The following is a 25,939-nucleotide window of genomic DNA, read 5'->3' as shown; positions in this document are numbered from 1 at the left end:
TGTATGTATGTTCCAGCATAACTCTGGAATGCCTCGAGCAATTTCAATCAAATTTGCTACACAGGTGACTTACTCTCTGGAAAAAAAATACTGTGGGGATAAGACACCCCTAACACCCTTCTGGGTGTGTGTTCTGTTAAGATACAGCCTGTTGTGCCTTAAAATGACTTCTTCTGTACAGCGCAGTGGAGTTGCCATGATAACGGCTTCACAGTATTCCACCAGGGGGTTCTCTCTTGCAAGGGGGAAAAACCAACATTAGAAATTACATTTGGTCCGGACATTTTCCTCCTATAAATAAATACCCGGTTATCAGCTAGTTAACAACATTAACAGGGCGGAGCATTTATGTAAAGGGATTGAAAGAATCTGCATTGTTTAGTTTACAAAAGAGAGAGTTAAGATAATAACTTGTGAACATTTTGGCAGATTTGAAGTCTCTTTCTTCTTCTTCCAAAGGAGCAACTCTTGCAAGTAAGGTCGTAAAACAGGGCAAAACTCACTTAACAACCGTCTTGCTTAGCAGTAGAAATTTGGGGCTCAGTTGTGGTCGTAAGTAATCTCACATACCGGAATCAAAAATCAAGTAACAATCCTCCAACCTATTCCCCGACTGAACAAAAAAGTCTTTTCCCATTAGTCTTTGCTACCCTGCAGCTTCCTTTCTGAACTGAAGAAAAACTTACCCACTGCCTTATGGCTGCTTCCCCCATTGGTTGACGGTATTTTGAATAAGCCATTTTTGACCTGTGCAATTTTGCATAACTAGACTATAATAGGGGGATCCGTTAAGCTTCGCGAGTTCAAGACACCGTTTCGTCTTCCTGTTGGTGACAGATGATCCCTAGAATTAAAAAAAAGAGCTAGTATTAATTTTAAAAAATAGGCAGATGATTTGAATTCGGTACCTGTAAATATTTATTACTAGCTGATAACCTGGCCTTGCTCGGCTATTTATTTACAGGGGGAAAATGTCCGGACGAAACATAATTTGTAATGTTGGATTTTTCTCCCTTAACCAAGGGAGCCCCCTTGTGGAGTACCGTGAAGCCGATACCATGGCTATTCCACTGCACTGTACAGTAGAAGCCATTTTATGGCAGTATATAGAAGCCATTTTGAGGCACAATAGGCTGTATCGTACACAACACACACACACACACACACACACACACACACCTCAAGGTGGACTGTACACCGCCCCGAGTCCCTTTTGGGAGAGGGGGCGGTCTAGAAGTGTAAATAAATAAATAAATAAATAAATAAATAAATAAGGAGTGTTAGGGGTGTCTTACCCCCACAGTATTTGTTTCCAGAGAGTAAGACATCTGTGTACCAAGTTTGGTTGAAATTGCTCGAGGCTTTCCAGAGTTATGCTGGAACACACACACACACACACACACACAATGTATCCCCTCTTTTTTATTTGCTTCAACACTCCAGATAGTTTATAATTACCCTGTTTCCCCCAAAATAAGGCCTCCCTGGATAATAAGCCCAATCGGGCTTTTGAGCGCATGCACTAAAATGAGCCCTCCCCTGAAAATCAGCCCTGCCGAAAAATATTGCAACCCAGCAGCAGCCATGAGGTGACCACGCTCTCCGCCTCCTGCACCTCAAAAATAATAAGACATTAGGGTCAAAAGAAAATAAGACCCTGTCTTATTTTTGGGGAAACATGGTATGTAAAACTATGTAAGCAAGCTATAAAGTGTAACGCAAATGCAATTACAATTACCAATGTAAAATTGTGAATACAGGTGACAATCAAAAGCATAGTGAGAGAGGAGTGTCCATTTTTAGATCTTGTGTATGACCTAATCCTCCTGTGGTCAACGTTCAACATCTCTAACAGGTGACCATTGAAGCCTTGTTTGGAGGCCCCTAGAGGGATGAATCCACCTCTCTTCCAGGTAGACTACTTCGCACTCATACTATCAAGAAGATCAGTTGTCATGCCTGTCCCAGCTTGGACACTTAGGAAAGAAAGACCCTTAACTCCACTGTGCTGTGGCCTGTCGGTCGCCGGCCCCTTCAGCAGCCAAATCAGAGGAGGCAGAAGTGTGGGTCAGCATCAAGGGAACCTGAGAGCTCCGAGGGGAAAGAGGGAATGGAGCTGTCCGAGACAGAGAGAGAGAGGCGGACCCTGGACTGTCCATCAGACCTCAAATGGGGAGTCAACAGCCCCCAGGTCTGGAGGTGGATGATGAAGAAGAGGAGGAACAGCTGGGTCCAGTGCCTGATGTGCAGATGCACAGAAGGCAGAGGAGAGGACAGCAGTGGAAATCTATGGGCCGGTCCTTAGGTCGGAAGAGCTACTGCTAGTGAAGCCCCACCCTAGTTCTGGGGATAAAAGGCAGGGGGCAGAGATGAATAGACAACTATTCATCTCCCGGATGGATGGACTTGTTAGCCTGCATTGAGAGAGAAACTTTTTGCCGGGGCTGTTGGCGCTCCTAATAAAGAAATCATTGATTTAACTACAGAGGGTTTGTTGTGTTTGGGGAGCTGGGTCAGAACACACTGGTGGAGAAAAGGTATGCTTTTACTAAGGTCAAGTGGAAGGCTGAGTCGACCTTGAGCCAGTCGGGATCGAACTGCTGGCAGTCGGCAGAATTAGCCTGCAATACCTCACTCGAACCACTGCACCCCTACGACTCCATAAATTAAAACCTTACTTGTATGAAATCCCAGTGCATGTTGAGGCCTTTTCTCTGGGCTTCGTCACATGGCTCGATGACTGGCAGGTTTTCTTCTCCGGGGTCGGTCAAGCATCTGTCAACCGTGTTGCGCCGAGATCGTAAACCTCCCACAAAGAATTCTCCAGTGCTGTGATAGAACATGTGCTGGAAATACAGACAGTTGAAAAAACCATTCGTTTTGTGACCGTTCCAAGTCTCCTGCTGGAGCAGGGGGTTGGACTAGAAGGCCTCCAAGATCCCTTGAAACTGTTCTGAGCTAGACTTCACCAAATCACGAAACAGACTCCTTGTCCTCCCCGCAAAACCTCCTTTTATTTGGCTAATGTGAATTCCTAGCATTCACATCCAGCAAAGTCCCGGTAAACAGTCTTTCAAGGGTGTATTTACAACCACAGACCTTATCAGGCTTGGAGAGCTGCCAAACGCAATGCTGTACAAGAAAACGCTTTGCAAGGAGTCTCTGAGAGTCACAAACAAATCTTCACACTAATTAAGTGCACGAATTGTCTCCTGCAAACTCCCCTCCCTTTTCGCTCCTCTTTATTCCCTATGGGAGGGGCCATTCACCGTCCACCTGTGCCTTAACTCCCGAGTTGGCCCTTGTTCCTTAGCTGTTCCCTTCTCCTGGCAGCTCTGTGCATGCACACATTGGGAATAGGCTCCAGCTGTTCTTCTGCCCCACTGATGTCCGACTCTGAAGGCAGCTGATAACTGTCAGATGGCCCTGGCCCCATCTCTGCTTCCAATGCATTGGAGTCTTCCCGAGACTTCAGGACTGGCCCATGTTCCTCCCCAACCTCTTCACTGTCTGAGTCTGCCACCAGTTTTGGCATTGCCAGAGAGGGTGTGTTGCCAACATACCTGTGGGCTATATCCATGGCAGACGTACAATATGGGAGTGTTCCCAGGAACTGGTCCTTGATCTATGCAATTTTCCTCACTTAGCGTGTTTTTCATCTACAGGGTAAGGAGCGGAGATTTTTAATTTACAATTCCAACTCAGTGAGCATGCAACTGAGGAATCAATAAAATAGAGCAGAACATAATACAGGTAATTCTCAACTTATAACAGTTCATTTAGTGGCCGTTTTAAGGTGACAACAGCGTTACAACAAAAGTTACAAAGGTTATGCTGAAAAATGTGACTTATGATCGTTTTTCACAGTTAACGCGGTGGTTAGAATGCAGTATTGCAGGCTATCTCTGCCGACTGCCAGCAGTTTGATCCTAACCGGCTCAATTTGACTCATCCTTTCATCCTTCTGAGATCGGTAAAATGAGGACCCAGATTGTTAGCGGCAATATGCCAACTCTGTAAACTGCTTAGAGAGGACTATAAAGCACTGTGAAGCGGTATATAAGTCTAAGTGCTATTGCTACTTAGGCTTATAAATTGCCCCATAGCATTTTACAAGCTAGAAGCATTATTTGCATATTGTCCCCAACAATCTGGGTCCTCATTTTACCGACTTCAAAAGGATAGAAAGCTGAGCCTCGAGCCGGTCAGGATCGAACTTCAGGCTTTGAGCAAAGTTCGCCTGCAATACTGTACTTCGACCACTGCACCACCATTTAAAAATATTTGTATTTAAATATATATATATAAAAAACAAGCAAGCCAGCTAATTGGGCAGACCCATTAGAAAAACAGTGTGTGTGCGCGCGCTTCAAATAAAGTGATGTGCTGTTTAACTAAAAAGCAAACAATATATCATCTTACCAGTGTTTACTTACTGTTCCATAGCCTACAATGTTAACCTGGAGGACCAAGTTAGGGTAGACATTTTTGATATACCAATCAAAGCTTTTGCAGTTCAGTTGCTTCCTTAGTTCTTTTCTAGAAGAAACGTCTCCGATATCTATCCCAGAATTCTGGAAAAGGAGGGCATCAGTTTCAAAGAGGTGGCAAATACGTAATTCAGCTGATTCAATTTAGAGGCATTTCAATTTACACTTAGAGAAGTTGGAAATAAAACGTAAGGACACGGAATAAATCCATGACAATGTAATTTTCACAGTAATAGAGGACTGTTCAGAGGAAGAGGAGGGCAGACAAGATGGGCAGTACGTAAATCAAATAAATAAATTCAATAAAATAAAATAAATAAATAAATAAAATAAATAAAATAAATAAAATAAATAAAATAAATAAAATAAATAAAATAAATAAAATAAATAAAATAAATAAAATAAATAAAAAAATAAATAAAATAAAATAAATAAAATAAATAAAATAAATAAAATAAAATAAATAAAATAAATAAAATAAATAAAATAAATAAAATAAATAAAATAAATAAAATAAATAAAATAAATAAAATAAATAAAATAAATAAAATAAATAAAATAAATAAAATAAAATAAAATAAAATAAAATAATAAGTAAGATAAAAAATAAAAAAGAAACACAACAAACTAATAAAATTAAAATGAAATAGAATATAATAAACTAATAAACTAATAAGTTAATAAGCTAATAAACTAAAATAATAAAATAAACTAAAATAAAATAAACTAATAAACTAATAGACTAATAAACTAATAGACTAATATAAATAAACTAAAATAAAATAATAAAAATAATTTCTCTCGGCGGTGCCCTCGGTGCCGCCATCTTGGTTTTTTTTGCTTCTGTGCATGTGCATAAGCATTTTTTAAAGTTTTGCGCACGTGCACACAGGGGTTGGACTACAAGCCCTCCAAGGTCCCTTCCCGCTCTATTCTGGTCGATCGATTGACTTCTTATGTAGATAAAAATTCCCAAACAACCTCAAGAGGAACGTTCCAGGCGTAGTAAACCATGTTTTTATATTCATCCATCCACACTTCTGCTACACGCAAGGCGTTTCTCCTCACAGCAAGGGACAAATCCAGTAAATAGGGCTTGTGGGCTCGCTCCAGGTGTGCAACCCTTGCACACGGCAAGACCTCAACGCTCCCGCCGCACTGCCAAGCCTGTCATAAAATAAGAACACAATCTTCAGGGTTTTTTTCCGCCCGTAAGGATAACCGCAAGGCATATGATTAATTGACGGAATAGCTTTTTCCCTGAGTTGTGGGCGCTTCATCACTGGAGGTTTTCAAGAATCGGTTGAAAAACAACCAGCGTGATCTAAGATCATCTGTCTTCAGGAGGAGGTTGGACTAGAAGACCTCTAAGGGTCCCTTCTGGCGGTATAATTCTACATTTTACAGGACTCTTTTTCCCCCTCAAGAATCCAGGCTGCAGCAAACTAGTAATTGAGGAAAGGAGCTCTACCCACTAGGCAAACTCACAAGAGTCCCCTGATTGGCTGCATCTGTAAGCTTCTCTCCCCCCCCCCTGTCTAAGCCACACCCTCACATCTACTTTGAGAAAAAAACACCCAGACTGTTCTGACCTACGCTTCCCAAGATCATGAAGCCGACTCCTCGTCCCAATAAAACCTCTTTTATTTAGGTTAAAGGGAATTCCTCTCCAGCAAAGTCCCGGCCAATTTGTCTTTCATGAGATTTCCCAATTTCAAGCCTTTATCAGGCTTGGAGAGCTGCCAGGCCGATATCTTCTAAACTCCATGCTGTAGCAGCAATTCCTTGGCAAGATGTCAGGAACAGATCTTCACTCTAATGAATTGAACTCATTGTCTCCTGCAAACTCCACTCCCCTTTCGCTCCTCTTTATTCCCTAAGGGAGGGGTCATTCACCGTCCACCTGTGGCTTTACTCCCGAGTCGGCCCTTGTTCCTTAGCTGTTCCCTTCTCCTGGAAGCTCTGTGCATGTGCTCACTGGGAACAGGCTCCAGCTGTTCTTCTGTCCCACTGATATCTGACTCCAAAGGCAGCTGATAACTGTCAAGATGACCCTGGCCCCGTCTCTGCTTCCGACGCAGAGATGAGAGCCTTCCCCAAACTTCAGGGCTGACCCAGGTTCCTCCCCAAACTCCTCACTGGCTGAGTCTGTCACCAGATCCGTTAGCCGCTGGTGGGCCACAACACAGACTCAAATCTTCCTCTTCTCCAACTGATCTATGATATAGGTAGTCCTCGACTTACAACCACGAATGAGCCCAAAATTTCTGTTGCTAAACGAGACAGTGGTTAAGTGAGCTTTGCCCCATTTTATGACCTTTCTTGCCACGGTTGTTAAGTGAATCACTGCCGTTGTTAAGTCAGTCAGATGGTTGTGAAGTGACTCTGGCTTCCCCATTGACTTTGCTTGTCAGAAGGTCACAAAAAGAGACATGAATTGGTATTAAAAAAAGACAAAGGAATTCAAAAAAAATATCTCACCCTGAGGCCCAATTCCACATTTTCTCCTCCATAAATGTGCATTCCACCATCCAGAACACCAATCTTCCCCAAAAATTCTCGGTTCGCAGCAAGTATTCCCATTATAGAAGGACTCCTAAGACAAAGAAGGCAAACTTTTATTCATGAATATTCATCAAGTGGCTAATATTTGGATGGACCATTAAATAGAAGCAGGAAATGGATACAGATAATAGGAGTCCTCAACCTACGACCACAATTGAGCCCAAAATGTATGTTGCTAAGTGAGAAATTTGTTAAGTGCGTTTTGCCCCACCTTACGACTTTCCTTCCCATGTTTGTTAAGTGAATCATGCTTCCCCAGTGACTTTCCTTGTCAGAAGGTTGCAAAAGGAGGGGGTCGCATGGCCCCCGGGAACTTGTTAAATTAGTAACACGGTTGTTAAGTGAATCAGGCTTCCCCAGTGACTTTCCTTGTCAGAAGGTTGCAAAAGGAGGGGGTCGCATGGCCCCCGGGGACACTGCAACCGTCCTAAATGTGAGTCAGTTGACAAGAGTCAGAATATAAATCATGTGACCATGGGGATGCTGCATGGGTGATAAGTATGAAAAATGGCCACTTTTTTCAACGCCGTTGTAACTTTGAACGGTCACTAAGCGGACTGTTGTAAGTCGAGGACTTCCTGTGCTTTAGTAATTTTCATTCCAGAGGACCAAGGGACAGGAAAGGTCAGACAGTTTGGTTGGGGCAAAGAGAGTTAAGGTGGTGTCTCCTTAGAAATTCTCAGAGTAATATCCTGAATGACGCAAATTGTTTGCTTTAGTTTGGCAAGATTCTGTCTGTAGGTCAGCTTAGAAGAAACGTGTCTTTCTTGGTTCTTGACATATTGCTTCATTGAAGATATATTTAGATTGCTTCCTGACAAATGATTTACAGGTAGTCCTCGACTTACTACCACTATGGAGCCCAACATTTCTGTCGTTAAGTGAGACATTTGTTAAGTGAGTTCCCCCCCCTTTTACGACTTTCCTGGCCACCGTTGTTAAGGGAATCACTGCAGTTGATAAGTCAGCAACCCGGATGTTAAGTGAATCTGACTTCCCCATTGACTTTGCTTGTCAGGTCGTCGCAAAAGTGGATCACATGACCTTGGGACACAGCAACAGTCACAAATGTGAACCGGTTGCCGGGTGTGTGGATTTTGATCACATGATCGTGGGGATGTTGCAAAGATCGTAACTGTGACAAACGATCATGTTTTTTCAGTGGTGTTGTAACTTTGAACGGTCATGAAGTGAACTGTTATAACTCGAGGACTACCCGTACAGTCAACTAGCATGGAAAAGGTAAAGGTTTTCCGTGACTAGTCATGCCTGGCTCTTGGGGGCCAGCGTTGTCCAAAGACACTTCCAGAGTCACATGGCCAGCAGGACTAGATGCCAAGACGCATGGAACGCTGTTATCTTCCCTCTGAAGTGGTACCTATTTATCTACTCGCATTTGCATGCTTTTGAACTGCTAGGTGGGCAGGAGCTTCAGTGGTGGGTTCCTACCAGTTTGGACTGATTCGGCTGAACTGGTAGTAGCTTGGTGGCCTGGGTCGCTGGAACCAGCAGCAACCCAGGCCTGCCACGCCCCCGAACCGGTTCTCCCGGCGCCATCTTGCTGTTTGCTTCTGCGCATGCACAGAACAATTTTAACCCACCCCCTGAGGAGTTTCTAGCATTACCCAGCTGTTCTGACCCAGCTCTTCAAACACAACAAACCCTCTGAACTTAACGCAAAGATTCCTGTATTAGGAGAGCCACAGCCCCGGCAAAAAGTTTCTCTCTCAATGAGACTAACAAGTTTGTCCGACAGGGAGATGAATAATTGTCTGCCCCATTAATTCATCTCCGTGCCCTGCCTCTTATCCGCAGAGCTAGGTTGAGGTTTTGCTAGCAGCAGTTGCTCTTCGGTCCCAAGGACTGGCCGATAGATTTCCACTGCTCTCCTCTCCTCTGCCTTCTGCGCATCTGCACATCAGGCACTGGACCCAGCTGTTCCTCCTCTTCTTCACCAGCCACCTCCAGACCTGGGGGCTGTTGACTCTCCATTTGAGGTCTGATGGACAGTCCAGGGTCCGCCTCTCTCTCTCTGTCTCGGACAGCTCCATTCCCTCTTTCCCCTCGGAGCTCTCAGGTTGCCTTGATGCTAACCCTGATTCCCACACCTCCTCCTCCTCCTCCTCCTCCTCCTCCTCCTCCTCCTCCTCCTCCTCCTCCTCCTCCTCCTCCTCCTCCTCCTCCTCCTCCTCCTCTGATTCGGCTGATGGAGGGACTGGTGGCTGAGAGGCCACAACACCAGCTAACATTTTCATCTTGTTGACTCGTAGCATCCTTGGTAGCAAGAAACAACATGAATAAAAAAATTCCCACTTATTTTCAATCAGGGAAAGTTGAGGCGATACCAGCTTCAGCCCACATCGGTAAAACTTACCGGATTGGTGCCGTTTGGTCTTTCAGCGCATACCACTCTTCTGGTATGGACTCGTAGAGACACCAAAGAGCCCAGTCAAATCCATCGGCGGCCTCGGCGTACTGAGTGAGTTGGAAGTCATCAAAACGGATGTTATCAAAGACCGGTGATATGATAACGGTGTGATCCTCCTTGATGCGAGAGAGAATTGGTTCAGCCCTTCGTTAAAGCAGAAGAGAGTTGTTGGGGCTATGTAGGACTTTTAAAACCAATGTGCGCTTTCCCGCTTTCAGCCTACAACAAGGCTTCCTATTGGAAGCTGCCTGTTGAAAGAAGAAGCTAATTCTAAATTCTGCCCAGACCCCTTTGATTTCTGCTTGACTCATTCCTTTTGGAATTGTGATTCAATTACGTTGTATCAGTCCAAGAAATAGATTCCAATTACCATTGGACACTGCAATCTTCTTCTCTCTCTCTCTCTCTGTGTGTGTGTGTGTTCCAGCATAACTCTGGAACGTCTTGAGCAATTTCAACCAAACTTGGTACACAGATGACTTACTCTCTGGAAACAAAATACTGTTGGGGTAAGACACCCCTAAAACCCCTTGGGGTGTGTTTTCTGTTAAGATACAGCCTGTTGTGCTTTAAAATGGTTCTACCATACTGTCATAAAATGGCTTCTACTGTACAGCGCAGTGGAGTTCAGTTCAGGTGAGCCGCGTACAGCAGAATTGGAGAACCTGTAGCGGAAATTATATGTAGTTCGGAGAATCGGTAAATACCACCTCTGACTGGCCCCACCCCCATCTATTCTCTGCCTCCCGAGTCCCAGCTGATCGGGAGGGAATGGGGATTTTGCAGTATCCTTCCCCTGCCACACCTACCAACAAACTCCCACAGAACTAGTAGTAAAAAAAAATGAATCCCACCACTGGCGCACAGTCCCCACAAGCTCCATTTATGCTGGCAGAGGCACTGCGGGCCGATCCTTCACTGTTTCTAGGGCGGCCCTCTGGGCCAGATCTAAGTACCCCGCGGGCTGGATCCAGGTCCCAGGCATTGAGTTTGACACCCCTGTTCCAGACTTACCAGTTCGTGTTGACTTCAATATGTGCATCCAAAATAGCCACCACGTCTGCCCGAGATGCTCTCCAGCCAGAAATCCGGGCTTCTGTGAGACCCTTCCTTTCTTTGTGTCTGACAATTTTCAGCAATCCAGGATGTTTCTCGTTGAACTTTTTGATATGTTCCTCCAAAGGAGCTTTAAGTTCCTCTGACAAAAATAAATAAATAAAATGCAGCAGATTGCAACGGTATTAATTTGAGAGCTTCATGCCAGAATACAGGAGGAAATTCCGCTTTTTTGTTACCTAGCTAAAATGTCCACTCTCTCTTCATTACAGGTAGTCCTCGACTAACAACAGTTCATTTAGGGACCAAAGTTACAACAGGGCTGAGAAAAGAGACTTAGGACTGGTTTTCACACTTATGAGTCTGATACAGAACCCCCAGGGTCATGTGATTAACATTTGGATCAGTGGTGGGTTCCAGGCGGTACGGCTTGGTACAGGCGCACTGGTGGCAGGTGGGAGCAGCAGCCACCGTTGCGGAACGGTGTTTTGATGGGGCCACCCAACCGCTCACGTTCCTTACCTCTTTTTAAGTCAACCAGGCAGTGATGGGTTGCAGGCGGTATGCCCTGGTACAGGCATACCGGAGCCTGCCCGGAGTACCGGATACCGTTCCAGTATGGTGCTCCAGAGGGCCCACCCGCCTGCCCGAGCTCCTTACCTGTCTTTTAAGACTTCTGCGCTTCCGCGCATGTGCATGATACGTATAGCACCTGCATGACACTCCGCTGAGCAGCTGGAGCGTTGCGGAGGCTTGCAGAGGCAGTAAGATGCATGCGCGTGCTGCGCGCATCCATGTGGACGCCGCCGGGCCCGTTCCAACAGTACCGGTTGGAACAGGATCCAGAACCCACCACTGCAACTGGGCCACTTGTGCACGGGCGCCCAGCGTACGGCGCCTGCACAACCTCCGTCGAGCAGCTGGGGCATTGCAGGGCAGTGGCGTGCACTTGCGTGTGTGGCGCACATGCCCGAGGTCAATGCCCGGACCCGTCACGGTGTACCTTTTAACAAGCAAAGTCAATGGGGAAGCCAGATTCACTTAATAACCATGTTACTAATTTAAGAACTGCAGAGTTTCACTTAACTACGGCACGAACGGTCGTCAAATGGGGCAAAATTCACTTAACACAAGTCTCGCTTTAACACAGAAATGTTGGGCTCAATTGTGGTCGTAAGTCGAGGACTACCTGTATTTAATAATGTTGAGAGATATTTATGGTTATTGAAATAATAATAAGAACACACCAAACCATGACAAAGTAGCAACCACAGGACACCGGAATGCCTGCAAGAGAAAGCTTTTGCCTGCAAGTAAGAACTGGGGGAAGGAGGGGGGCACAAATATAGACCAAGTAACAGAAAATGAAGAAGCTAAACTGTTTTGGGTCTTTAGAATTTGAACAAAATCAGAATCAGAATAGAGCTGGAAGGGACCTTGGAGGTCTTCTAGTCCAACCCACTGCTCTGCCCCTCGCGCATGTGTGGCAGAGACCCAAAGACCAGCTGGCCGGTGGGAGGTGCGCACGCTAGTGCAGTGGAGCTGGGCTGGGGCAACGGCTGGCATGCCCTCTGTGTGTCACCTGTGGCACGCATGCCATTGGTTCGCCATCACGGCCCTAGAGATGGCTGTCCAGTCTCTTCTTCAAAACCTCCAGTGATGAAGCACCCACAGCATCTTCTGAAGGCAAGTTGTTCCATCGGTTAATTGTTAATTGTCCTACCAAGTACCTGCTTTCAACTCTGCCCAGCAGTTGGAAAGAAAATACCCTGAAAAACCTAATTTAAGGCATGTGGCAGAGAGATCTTGTTGGAATAGTGTTTGTGTATTCTCTACAGCAGTATTCAGCCAGTAGATGGCAGTGTTTATAAATTTATACTTGCATCTATGGTGCAACTCTATGCATTTTCTCTGAATAAAGTATCTTGCTTCCTTGCTGCAGTAAAGCACATGGGGACAGTGCATTGTCTCTTCTAAAGGGCTATATACAGAATTTCTAACAGATCCGAGTAGAAAGAGAGTGTGTTGGTTTGTTGCTATTCCTTAACAGTACAGTAGTGCACTTTATTCTGAAAACGATCCAGACTTTCTATTAGGAATGTTTCCATATACAGGTAGTCCTCAGCTTACCGCAATGGAGGCCAACATTTATGTTGCTAAGTGAGACATTTGTTAAGTCAGTTTATGACCTTTTTGCCACAGTTATTAAGTGAGTCACCGAGGTTGTTAAATTAGTAACACGGTTCTTAAGTGAATCTGGCTTTCCCCCTCCCTCCCGACTTTGCTTGTCAGAAGGTGATCATATGACCCCGGGATGCTGCAACTGTCATAAATATGAGTCAGTTGCTAAGCGGCTGAATTTTGACCACGTGACTACGGGGTTGCATCAATGGTCGTAAATATGAAAAACCATCAGAAGTCACTTCTTTCAATGCCATCGTAACTTTGAACGGTCACTAAATGAACTATTGTCAGTCAAGAACTACGTATCTGTAGTCCAGTTTTCCATAAGGTAAAGGTTCCCCTCGCACGTATGTGTTAGTCGTTCCTGACTCTAGGGGACAGTGCTCATCTCCGTTTCAAAGCCGAAGAGCCAGCGCTGTCCCAAGACATCTCCGTGGTCATGTGGCCGGCATGACTCAACGCCCAAAGGCGCACGGAACGCTGTTCCCTTCCCACCAAAGGTGGTGCCTATTTTTCTACTTGCATTTTTTAACATGCTTTCGAACTGCTAGATTGGCAGAAGCTGGGACAAGTCACGGGAGCTCACTCCGTTATGCGGCACCAGGGATTCGAACCGTCGAACTGCCGACTTTTCTGATCGACAAGCTCACCATCTTAGCCATTGAGCCGCCGCGTCCCTCCCCAGTTTTCCATAGAAATCCCCCATTTCATGAAAAAAGTACTTTGCCCATGGAAAAGTTCCCCACTCACCGTTTGAACTGAAATCATCAATAAGGATAATTTCTTTCAGGAGGTGAGACGGTGTTCGGTTAATTATGCTGGTGATTGCACGCAGGAGGATGGAGGTAGCCTCGTTAAAGAATATAAGGACGACACTGAGGGTCGGGAGGTCATGCGCATATTGTTTCTCACGACATCTGGAGGAAAGCAGGAAAAATGAATATTCATTAGATTATTGTGGCACAATGGATCGCAAGGTCAGAAAAGGGGATCATGTGACCCCGGGACACTGCAACCGTCATAACTGTGAGTCGGTTGTCAAGCGTCTGAATTTTGATCACATGACCCCCAAGGATGCTACAATAGTTGTAAATGTAAAAAGCGGTCATAAGTCGCTTTTTTCAGCGCCTTTGCAACTTTGAAGGGTCCCCAAACGAATGTTTGAAGGTCAAGTAACTTACGACCATATTCCACATTGACGACCGTTGCAACATCCCTGTGGTCACAAAATTCAGACACATGGCAACTGAATCGGATTTTCGACGGTCGCAGTGTGCCCAGGGTCCTGTGATTCCCCTTTTGTGACCTTCTGACAAGCAGAGTCAATGGGGAAGTCCGATTCACTTAACAAACGTGTGACCAGTTTAACAACCTCAGTGATTCACTTAGAGACTGTGGCAAGAAAGGTCGTAAAATGGGGCAAACTCACTTAACAAACATCTTAACTACCCTGTTCCTAACTTAACAACTGAAGTGATTCTCTTAACGACCATGGCAAGACAGGTTGGGGAAAAACTCACTTAATAACTGTCTCGCTCAGCGACATCAGGCTCAAATTGTGGTCAAAAGTTGAGGATTATCTGTATTCAGCTCTACCTTCAACCTTTCCAATCTGCCGCCTGTGCCAGGCGTCTGGTTCTTTTTTCACCACAGCCAACATCACGCCAAGCGTGGCCAACCCTGCCCCCTCCCCCCACTTGGTGTTGTGGCAGATTCGGACAATGAGGAGGTTGGGGAGGAACCTGGGCCAGTCCTGGAGTCTGGGGAAGGCTCTGAGGAGGTCTCTGTGTCGGAGGCAGAGATGGGGACAGGGCCATTTGACAGTTATCAGCTGCCTTCGGAGTCAGACATCAGTGAGGCAGAAGAACAGCTGGAGCCTGTTCCCAGTGTGCGCATGCGCAGAGCGGCCAGACAAAGGGAACAGCTAAAGAACAGGGGTCGACTTTGGAGTAAAGCCACAGATGGACAATGAATGGCCCCTCCCAGAGGAAATAAAAGAGGAGCGACAGGGGAGTGGAGTTTGCAGGAGACCATTAGTTCGCTTAATTGGTTCGTGACCCTCCGAAACTCCTTGCCAAGTTTTGCAGATATTGGCCTGGCAGCTCTCCAAGCCAGATAAGGTCTGTGACTATAAATCCTCCCTTGAAAGACTTTACTAAATGAGCAGAATTCACAGGAAATTAATAAAAGGCGTTTTTATCGGGACCGGGAGTTTGCTTCATGCTCTTGGGAAGCCAAAGTCAAAGCACTTGGAGAACCAAAGAGGGAGAAGATGCTACTTCACCTGGGGGGCCTGGTATCCTTCAAAGGCCTTTCCAGAGGCAAGCGATCACTCAGGTAAACGTTATACCCGTACTTATCGAAAAGTTTCTGGGCTATAATTTGCTGGTCCTCCATTAAATCTTTGCCCCATCTCTGGAAAAGAGGGGAGTCTGGGAATCGCATCCTGGGAGGCGCTTCAGGTTCCTTCCGGTTTTCCTTGACTTGTTGGTCTTTCTGTATTTCCTGGTGTGGCTTCTCGGGCAATTTCGGTTCATTTGCTGCTGCTTTTTTCTCCTCTGATAATTTTATGTAATTTGCTGAAAAACACAAACAGGCAATAGGCAGAGGGGTGAAATCCCCAAACCTCAGAAAGAAATAATTTAGAACAGAACAAAGAGTCGTGGGGTTGGAAGGGAACTTGAATGGAAGAGAAGAACAGAGTTGGAAGGGACCTGGGAGGTCTTCTAGTCCAACCCTCTGCTCAGGCAGGAAACCCTACACCACTTCAGTCAAATGGTTGTCCAATCTCTTCTTATAAACTTGAAGTGTTGGAGAATTGACAACATCTGGAGGCAAGTTGTCCCACTGGTTAATTGTTTTCACTGTCAGGAAATTTCTCCTTAGTTCTAAGTTGCTTCTCTCCTTGATTAGTTTCTACCCATTGCTTCTTGTTCTACCCTCAGGTGCCTTGGAGAATAGCTTGACTCCCTCTTCTTTGTGGCAACCCCTGAGATATTGGAGGACTGCTATCATGTCTCCCCTAGTCCTTTTTTTCATTAAACTAGACAGACCCAGTTCCTGCAACCGTTCTTCATATGTTTTAGCCTCCAGTCCCTTAATCATCTTTGTTCTTCTTCTCTGCACTCTTTCTGCTGTCTTTGAAGAGTCTCAACATCTTTTTGGAGGTCTTCTAGTCCAATCCCCTGCTAGAGTTAGAGTTAGGACTCCTACAAAGATGAGGGAGGGGGGTGTCAAATTATTCTCCAAAGCACCAGAAGGCAGGACACAAAGCAATGGATGGAAATTAACCAAGAAGAGAAGCAACCTTAGAACTAAGGAGAAATTTCCTGACAGAACAATTAACCAGTGGAATAATTTGCCTCCAGAAGTGGTGGGTGCTGGAGGCTTTTAAAAAGAGATTGGAGAGCCAGTTGTCTGGAATGGTACAGGGTCTCCTGCTTGAGCAGGAGGGTTGGACTAGAAGACCTCCAAGGTCCCTTCAAACTCTTGTCATTCTGTATTCTGGATGTAGAGTCATTTGCAGTATCTCTTAATCAGTCTCTTGTCCAGTTGTTCAGTCTGTTTTTGAAAGCCTCCAGTGATGGGGCATCCATAACTTCTGAAGGCAAGCTGTCCCATTCCTTGATGGGTTTTGCCATTAGGAAATTTCTCCTAGGTTGCTTCTCTCCTTGGTTAGTTTCCAACCATTGCTTCTTGTCCTGCGTTTTGGTGCTTTGGAAAACAGTTTGACCCCCTCACCTTTATAGGACCCCCTAACTCTAATTCTAACTTTAGGACTAGAAGACCTCCAAGGTCCCTTCCAACCCTATTATTCTATGTTCATGACAAAGCCATGGTCGAAATGAAAGAGGACCTCTGCTGGGCCATCAGTCACGATGGAATCACACGTCACAATTAGAGAGGGAGGCAGAAATACCAGACATGGATCAGGATGATGAATTGCAAGTTAATTTTGATCAAGGTAGGTTTTTTTTAAAAAAAAAAAAAAACTCTGAATGCTGAACAATGGACTTATTCATAATTGTGGGGGCCAAATTCCATAAATGCTTCTTGCTTTTCCCAGCTTTGTGTCTGGCTGAATCAGATTTTGCTGCGATAACAAAGGTGGGAGAGGAATATCGCTTGGGCAAAGATCTTCATCTGACCCTTTTACAGTTTGAAATGTTGACACTCAAACGCCGGCTAAAAGGTCATTGAACAAAAATGTCACCCAAGAAGTGGAAGTGACAATGCCTGGCACGGATTCACCCAAATGTAATCATTTGGAAAACATTACCAGATACAAAGATACTTTGAATTGAAAAGGGGAAACTTAACTTTATGCAAAAAAAAAAAAAAAAAAAAGTGGAAACGACAAGTAAGAAATACTGTACCTCAGTGTTTCTCTTGGTAAGAACAATAAAGTCTTAAGAAATCCCATATAACCTTCCTATCTCATCTCCCTTCCCCTGCTCTCCCCTCCCCTCCCCTGCTCTCTCCTCTCCTCCTCTCCCCTTCCTTCCCTGACTCTCCCCTCCCCTGCTCTCCTCCTCCTTCCCCTACTCTCTCTCCTCTCACTTCCCCTCCCCTGTTCTCCCTCCTCCTCTCCCCTTCCTTCCCCTGCTCTCTCCTCTCCTTTTCCTTCCCCTGCTCTCTCTCCTCTCCTCCCACTTCCCCTCCCCTGCTCTCTCCTCTCCTCCTCTCCCCTTCCTTCCCCTGCTCTCTCCTCTCCTCCTCTCCCCTTCCTTCCCCTGCTCTCTCCTCTCCTCCTCTCCCCTTCCTTCCCCTGCTCTCTCCTCTCCTCCTCTCCCCTTCCTTCCCTGACTCTCCCCTCCCCTGCTCTCTCTCCTCCTCTCCTCTTCCTTCCCCTGCTCTCTCTCCTCCCACTTCCCCTCCCCTCCCCTGCTCTCTCTTCTCCTCCTCTCCCCTTCCTTCCCCTGCTCTCTCTCCTCTCCTCCTCTCCCCTTCCTTCCCCTGCTCTCTCTCCTCTCCTCCTCTCCCTTTCCTTCTCCTGCTCTCTCCTCTCCTCCTCTCCTCTTCCTTCCCCTGCTCTCTCTCCTCCTGCTTCCCCTCTCCTGTTCTCCCCTCTCCTCCCCTGCTCTCCCCTCCCCTGCTCTCCCCTCCCCTGCTCTCCCCTCCCCTGCTCTCTCCCCTTCTCTTGCTCCTCCCTCTCCTCCTCCATGTTTATCAAACATCTTAAAATATTCAGTAAAATCACGGGAGGGAATTGATCCCAGTAGTTGCTGGGTGCGTGAGGAGCCTACGGGCTTTGTTCTCAGTTGCTATTCTGAGAATCTTTTAGTTGCTATTCTGAGAATCTTTCAAGCTCCTTGAAGAAACACTTTTACTTTACATTTATTGGGATCTTTACATATAAATGGCTGTGTCTCTGTGTGTGTTCCAGCATAACTCGGGAACGCCTCAATCAATTTCAACTAAAGTTGGTACACCGATGACTTACTCTCTGGAAACAAATACTGTGGGGGGTAAGACACCCCTAACACCCCTCGGAGAGTGTGTTCTGTTAAGATACGGCCTGTTGTGCAGGACTGCCAGACTGGCTTCTACTGTACAGCGCAGGGGAGTTGCCATGATAACAGCTACACAGTCTCCACAAGGGGGCTCCCTTTGGCAAGGGGGAAAATCTAACATTAGAAATTATGTTTGGTCCGGACATTTCCCCCATATAAATAAATACCCGGGCAACGCGGGGTTATCGACTAATATTCCATAAAAGACTTGACTTTGCACCCAGCATGGCAATATTTATATTTGATAAGTTGTGTCAGGAAGCCCTTGGTACATGGCATAGAGCAATATTTAATTACACGTCTTAAATCGTTGGACTTCAGAGCCTGAGTTCACATTCATGATTGAAACTGTAAAACACTGCAGAGATGAAATATCACAGTTGGGTAGTTGTTAAGAAATCGTTTTAACCCCACAAAAAAAGTAACATATTAACGGAGTTGGAAGGGAACTTGCGGGTCATCTAGTCCAACCCCTTGCCCAAGCAGGAGTAACAGCGGTTGAGATGGAGAGCTAGAGGTTAACTAATCTAGTTCATAATTAATTAAACATAAATTGACAGTCGAAAGAGACACCTACAAGAACAGGAAAAGAAAGGAAGAGAGGAGGAGAGGAGAGGAAGAAGAGGGAAGGAAGAAAGAGGAAAAGAGAAGAGGGTGGAAGGGAGAGAGAGAGAAGGAGAGAGGGTAGGAAGGGGGAGAGGAAGAGTAGGAGTAGGGGAGAGGTAAGAGAAGAAGGAAGGGAAAGGAGGGGAGGAAGGAAGAAAGTAGAGAAGGGAGGGAAGGAGAAAAGAAAGGGAAAATAAGGTGGTGTTACAAAAGGCAGAAGGGATGGTACACAAAGCCACCCAAACCGATTATTATAACCTTTTAAATAGAATAATAAAGATACAAGAATGATAAATGTAAAGAAGAATATTAACTATGCTTACAATTGTATGTAAGAGAATAAAAAATAAAAAACGTAAACAAAATTATTTATTTATCAAATTTATTGCCCACCCACCCACCCCGTCATACTGCAGGGCAACTTACAAACTAGTTATATTACCAATATGATGCAAACTTCTTTCTGTCCCTCATCTGCTTTGTTTCGAATTACTGAAAAGGCTAGAAAACAATCCCCAAGGAAAATGACAAAGAGTTTTTAAGTTCTGAAATTCCCAGTGGGCAAGAACAATGAAATCCTGTGCCATACACATAGTCCTCGACTTACGGCCACAATGGAGGCCAACATTTCTTTTGTTAAGGGAGACATTTGAAAAGTGAGTTTTGCCCCATTTTGACCACCTTCCTTGCCACAGTTGTTTAAGTGAATTATTTCAGGAGGCACATTAGGAGCCTGGCTGTTAAGTTGAATCCAGCTTCCCCGACGACTTCGCTGGTCGGAAGGTCGCAAAAGGGGGATCCCGGGGACACTACAACCGTCATAAATATGAGCAAGTTGCCAAGCGCCTGAATTTTGTTCACTTGACTGCGATGGCCATAACTGTGAAAAGTGATCATAAAAAGTCACTTTTTTCCCTGTGCCGTGGTAACTTTGGATGGTCACTAAATGAACCGTTGTAAGTCGAGGACTACCTGTAATACGCGCCGAGAGGTTTCTGCGCATTGATATAATAAAGAATATAGAATGGCAGAGTTGCAAGGGACCGTGGAGGTCTTCTAGTCCAACCCCCTGCCTAGGCAGGAACCCCTACACCACTTCAGGAAAATGGATATCCAACATCTTCTTAAAAATTCCCAGTGTTGGAGCATTCACAACTTCTGGAGGCAAGCAGTTCCACTGATGAATTGTTCTAACTGTCAGGAAATTTCTCCTCAGTTCTAAGTTGCTTCTCTCCTTGATTAGTTTCCACCCATTGCTTCTTGTCCTGCCCTCAGGTGCTTTGGAGAATAGTTTGACTCCCTCTTCTTCATGGCAGCCCCTGAGATATTGAAACACTGCTATCATGTCTCCCCTAGTCCTTCTTTTCATTCAACTAGACATACCCAGTTCCTGCAACTGTTCTTCACATGTTTTAGCCTCCAGTCCTCTTCTGTTATATAGAATAACAGAGTTGGAAGGGACCTTGGAGGTCTTCTAATCCAACCCCTAGAAATGGCGTCTTTGCTTACTCACATAGATTGAGGAACATGGTCTCTATTTTTTCGAGATGTCCGACAAAGTCATTCTCCTTCGCCGAATCCAGAGCTCGTTGCTCCCGATGTCCGCCGGGGTCCCTTCTTAGGCTCTGCATTTCGTGTTTCACGTGCATCACAAACAAAATATTCACAACAAAGAACAGGATAAGCAACGTGGGGAGGAAACCTGGCAACTTCCGTCCTAGTACCATTGCAGCAGTTATAAATCCCACCAAGGTATCTTCTCCAGATGATCAGGAGGGGAATAGATTCCACCACCACCACCACTCTGGGCAGGAAGAAGACGACTTTCCTGGATATCTAAGAAGCTTGTACTGATAGTTTGCAGTCCTTAGAAGCAGAGGGCGGGTCTGAGCTCCTGTCCTTAACATTGGTGTGCCTTCGCGCACAAAAGTAAGTGCAACAAAACTTCCCAGCCCATTATTTGCTTGATCTGTTGAATTTCTACAATCACCTGCCTGACTCACACAATTAAATGGCAAAAACAAAAGGACAGTTACAACACACAGCTCGTGAAAAGCTATAAACATCAAACAAGGGAGAAGTTCTGGAAATAAGGAGAAATTTCCTGACAAGGAGAGCGATCAGCTTGTGGAACAGAAGTTGCCTCAGAGGTTGTGGGAGCTTCGTCCTTGGAAGCTTTCAAAAAGAGACTGGACTGCCCTCTGTCAGAAATGGTGTGGGGTCTCCTGCTTGGGCAGGGGGTTGGACTAGATGACCTACAAGGTCCCTTCCAACTCTGTTAATCTGTCATCTGAAATTTTTATTTTTATTTATTTATTTTGGTTTGTCAAGCATGCATGAGAAAACAAGTATAAAGTACGAATATAACATATAAACATATAAGTATAAGCAGGTATAAACATCAGGGGCAGGTTCATGCCAGTTCTAACCTCTCCTGTAGAAGAGGTTCCACAAATCTACAGTGCCGTTCAGAACCGGTTCCAGCTCCCTCCCTCCACCCATCCGCACATCATCAAGATGAAGAGCCAGAGGAGGAATTCTGGGAGTTGAAGTCCACAAGTCTTAAAACTGTCAAGTTTGAACACCCCTGGGATTTTTTTTCCTAAAGGGTTAGGGGTGCAAGGGTCTTGTAACTTGACAGCTTTAAGACGTGTGCTTCAAATGCCAGAGTTCTTGAGCCAACATGACTGGAGGAGGAATTCTGGAAGTTGAAGTCCACAAGTCTTAAAGCTGTCACGTTTGAACACCCTTGGGGTGTTTTTTTCTAAAGGGTTAGGGGTGCAAGGATCTTGTAACTCAACAGCTTTAAGACTTGCATGCTTCAAATGCCAGAGTTTCTGAGCCAACATGCAGGCCCTCTTTACGGACCTCTTATGAATGGGGCGAGGTCCACGATAGAAAATTTAAGGTTAAAGTTCTGGGGTTTTGAGGAGGTAACAACAGAGTTGGGTAGAGCATTCCAGGCATCGACCACTCTGTTGCTGAAGTCGTCTTTTCTGCAATTGAATTTGTAGCAGTTGACCTTGAGTTTGTAACGATTGTTTGCCTGTGTATTATTGAGGTTGAAGTTGAAGTGGTCATTGATAGATAGGACGTTGTAGCAGACAATTTTGTGTACTAAGCTTAGGTCAGTTAGGTCCATAGGCGGGTGTAGTTCCAGATTGTCCAAGCCCAACATTTCAAGCCTGGTGACGTAACGGATTCTATTGTGAGCAGAGGAGTGGAGGACTCTTCTTGTGAAATACCTCTGGACCAGTGGTTGGTTTCCATTACCTTCACTACTGGTTTGCTGATTGTGTGCAGATTGCACCACCCCTGCGATAACCAGCTGGTTTCTGGGGCTCGCGCGGGCACTTCCTGGTGTGCGCACACGAGCAATTTGCCTGTTGCCATAAAAATAGGTATAGAGCGCGGGCGGGCAGGTGGGCCAAAAGAGCCACCATACTGCTTCGCTCTCAGCTGCTCCAGAGTGTAGATATTTGTTGCAGAAGAGAGAAGAGTGATTTGCTGTTGATCTAAAGCGGGTGTGTTCCGTCCTTCAATTCCCAGCAACTGGGAGAAAAGAGAGAAGAAGAAGAAGAAGAAGAAGAAGAAGAAGAAGAAGAAGAAGAAGAAGAAGAAGAAGAAGAAGAAGAAGAAGAAGAAGAAGAAGAAGGAAGGAAAGAAAGAAAGAAAGAAAGAAAGAAAGAAAGAAAGTAGTAAAGAGCCCAAATAAGTGTAACACCTGATTGTTTAGGGGACCAAAAGAGAAAGCAGACGTGACGCCAGAAGGTATCTCAGGCCAAGAGACCTGGCAAAGTCATCACTGAAACCAGGGGTCAAGGAGGAGGAGAGTGGTGGGCAGGTACAGAAGGGAGACTCAGAGGGATCAAGACATTGCAAAGAAAAGGTGTGTTTGCCTTGGAAAGTTGAAAAACAAGAAATAACAGCGTTGGAAGGGACCTTGCAGGTCTTCTAATCCAACCCGCTGCTCAAGCAGGAGACCCTATGTACCATGACAGACAAAGGGTTGTCCAATCTATTCTTAAAAACTTCCAGTGTTGGAGCACTCACAACTTCTGGAGGCAAGTTGTTCCACTGGTTAATTGTCCTCACCGCCAGGACATTTCTCCTTATTTCTAGGTTGCTTCTCTCCTTGATTAGTTTCCATCCATTAGCTCCTTATCGCTCCTTCAGGTGCTTTAAGGAATAGACTGACCTCCTCTTCTTTCTGGCAGCCACTCAAACATTGGAAGACTGCTATCAGGTAACTCCTACCGAGGTGGTATTCAGTAAGTTTGGACCAGTTCACCCGAATAAATCCTATATAGGCACGTTTTTGAGGCCGGGCACACGCGTGGAAGGCGCGTACGAGCAAAGCACATTTGCAGAAGGCCAGGCATATGCACAGAAGGCAGTATACACCCCCGGCGAACCAGTGGTAATGAAATGTGCAACCCACCGCTGCACTCCTAGACGAAGGACACATCAGCAACCCCCCATTCCAAGGAGATCAGGAGAATAGTCTGGGAGAGAAGAAAAAATGGGACCACAAGAAGGCAGTATTTTCCCCTTCCCTTGTAGAGGCAGTGGAGAATGGGAAGGACTACCTGGAGATCTGGGAAAGGAGGAGGAAATGTCAAGATGAAGCTAAGAAGTTTCTCCCAAGCAGAGGAGGCTTCCAGTGAGTTTGGAAGTTGGATGCAGATGAGGGGTAAAATCCAGGATGTTCTGACAGGTTCTGGAGAACCAGTAGTGGAAATTTTGAGTAGTTCAGAGAACCGGTAGAGGAAATTTTGAGTAGTTCAGAGAACCGGTAGAGAAACTTGAGTAGTTTGTTTTGAGTAGTTTGGAGAACCAGTAGTGGAAATTTTGAGTAGTTCAGAGAACCGGTAGCGGAAATTCTGAGTAGTTCAGAGAACCAGTAGAGGAAATTTTGAGTAGTTTGTTTTGAGTAGTTTGGAAATTTTGAGTAGTTCAGAGAACTGATAGCGGAAATTTTGAGTAGTTTGTTTTGAGTAGTTTGGAGAACCGGTAGCGGAAATTTTGAGTAGTTCAGAGAACTGATAGCGGAAATTTTGAGTAGTTTGTTTTGAGTAGTTTGGAGAACCGTAGAGGAAATTTTGAGTAGTTCAGAGAACCGGTAGAGGAAATTTTGAGTAGTTTGTTTTGAGTAGTTTGGAAATTTTGAGTAGTTCAGAGAACTGATAGCGGAAATTTTGAGTAGTTTGTTTTGAGTAGTTTGGAGAACCGGTAGCGAAAATTTTGAGTAGTTCAGAGAACTGGTAGAGGAAATTTTGAGTAGTTTGTTTTGAGTAGTTTGGAGAACCGGTAGAGGAAATTTTGAGTAGTTTGGAGAACCGGTAGAGGAAATTTTGAGTAGTTTGTTTTGAGTAGTTTGGAGAACCGGTAGCGAAAATTTTGAGTAGTTCAGAGAACTGGTAGAGGAAATTTTGAGTAGTTTGTTTTGAGTAGTTTGGAGAACCGGTAGCGAAAATTTTGAGTAGTTCAGAGAACTGGTAGAGGAAATTTTGAGTAGTTTGGAGAACCGGTAGAGGAAATTTTGAGTAGTTTGTTTTGAGTAGTTTGGAGAACCGGTAGCGAAAATTTTGAGTAGTTCAGAGAACTGGTAGAGGAAATTTTGAGTAGTTTGTTTTGAGTAGTTTGGAGAACCGGTAGAGGAAATTTTGAGTAGTTCGGAGAACCGGTAGAGGAAATTTTGAGTAGTTTGTTTTGAGTAGTTTGGAAATTTTGAGTAGTTCAGAGAACTGATAGCGGAAATTTTGAGTAGTTTGTTTTGAGTAGTTTGGAGAACCGGTAGCGAAAATTTTGAGTAGTTCAGAGAACTGGTAGAGGAAATTTTGAGTAGTTTGTTTTGAGTAGTTTGGAGAACCGGTAGCGAAAATTTTGAGTAGTTCAGAGAACTGGTAGAGGAAATTTTGAGTAGTTTGGAGAACCGGTAGAGGAAATTTTGAGTAGTTTGTTTTGAGTAGTTTGGAGAACCGGTAGCGAAAATTTTGAGTAGTTCAGAGAACTGGTAGAGGAAATTTTGAGTAGTTTGTTTTGAGTAGTTTGGAGAACCGGTAGCGAAAATTTTGAGTAGTTCAGAGAACTGGTAGAGGAAATTTTGAGTAGTTTGGAGAACCGGTAGAGGAAATTTTGAGTAGTTTGTTTTGAGTAGTTTGGAGAACCGGTAGCGAAAATTTTGAGTAGTTCAGAGAACTGGTAGAGGAAATTTTGAGTAGTTTGTTTTGAGTAGTTTGGAGAACCGGTAGAGGAAATTTTGAGTAGTTTGGAGAACCGGTAGAGGAAATTTTGAGTAGTTTGTTTTGAGTAGTTTGGAGAACCGGTAGAGGAAATTTTGAGTAGTTCAGAGAACCGGTAGAGGAAATTTTGAGTAGTTTGTTTTGAGTAGTTTGGAGAACCGGTAGAGGAAATTTTGAGTAGTTTGGAGAACCGGTAGAGGAAATTTTGAGTAGTTTGGAGAACCGGTAGTGGAAATTTTGAGTAGTTTGTTTTGAGTAGTTTGGAGAACCGGTAGAGGAAATTTTGAGTAGTTCAGAGAACCGGTAGAGGAAATTTTGAGTAGTTTGTTTTGAGTAGTTTGGAAATTTTGAGTAGTTCAGAGAACTGATAGCGGAAATTTTGAGTAGTTTGTTTTGAGTAGTTTGGAGAACCGGTAGCGAAAATTTTGAGTAGTTCAGAGAACTGGTAGAGGAAATTTTGAGTAGTTTGTTTTGAGTAGTTTGGAGAACCGGTAGAGGAAATTTTGAGTAGTTTGGAGAACCGGTAGAGGAAATTTTGAGTAGTTTGTTTTGAGTAGTTTGGAGAACCGGTAGCGAAAATTTTGAGTAGTTCAGAGAACTGGTAGAGGAAATTTTGAGTAGTTTGTTTTGAGTAGTTTGGAGAACCGGTAGCGAAAATTTTGAGTAGTTCAGAGAACTGGTAGAGGAAATTTTGAGTAGTTTGGAGAACCGGTAGAGGAAATTTTGAGTAGTTTGTTTTGAGTAGTTTGGAGAACCGGTAGCGAAAATTTTGAGTAGTTCAGAGAACTGGTAGAGGAAATTTTGAGTAGTTTGTTTTGAGTAGTTTGGAGAACCGGTAGAGGAAATTTTGAG

General features: G+C 44.7%; 1 protein-coding gene across 1 annotated transcript; it reads right to left on the bottom strand.

Annotated features, from left to right (window-relative positions):
• On the bottom strand, positions 1–20,569 carry GALNT8 (polypeptide N-acetylgalactosaminyltransferase 8; the record flags this gene model as incomplete). Its single annotated transcript, XM_081957125.1, has 11 exons — positions 1–844; positions 2,679–2,846; positions 3,564–3,659; positions 4,437–4,574; positions 5,472–5,657; positions 6,972–7,086; positions 9,430–9,627; positions 10,498–10,681; positions 13,474–13,640; positions 15,008–15,302; positions 20,356–20,569. The coding sequence occupies 11 exons, from the start codon at positions 20,567–20,569 to the stop codon at positions 695–697; spliced, it is 1,911 nt and encodes a 636-aa protein (XP_081813251.1). The 3' UTR covers positions 1–694.
• Between the last annotated feature and the right edge of the window lie 5,370 nt (positions 20,570–25,939).

This window comes from Natrix helvetica (genome assembly GCF_964273705.1).
Source record: "Natrix helvetica genome assembly, chromosome: 6".
Classification (NCBI taxonomy): Eukaryota; Metazoa; Chordata; class Lepidosauria; order Squamata; family Natricidae; genus Natrix; species Natrix helvetica.
The sequence above is the reverse complement of the archived record's forward strand: the minus strand, read 5'-3'. Positions and strand labels throughout refer to the sequence as shown.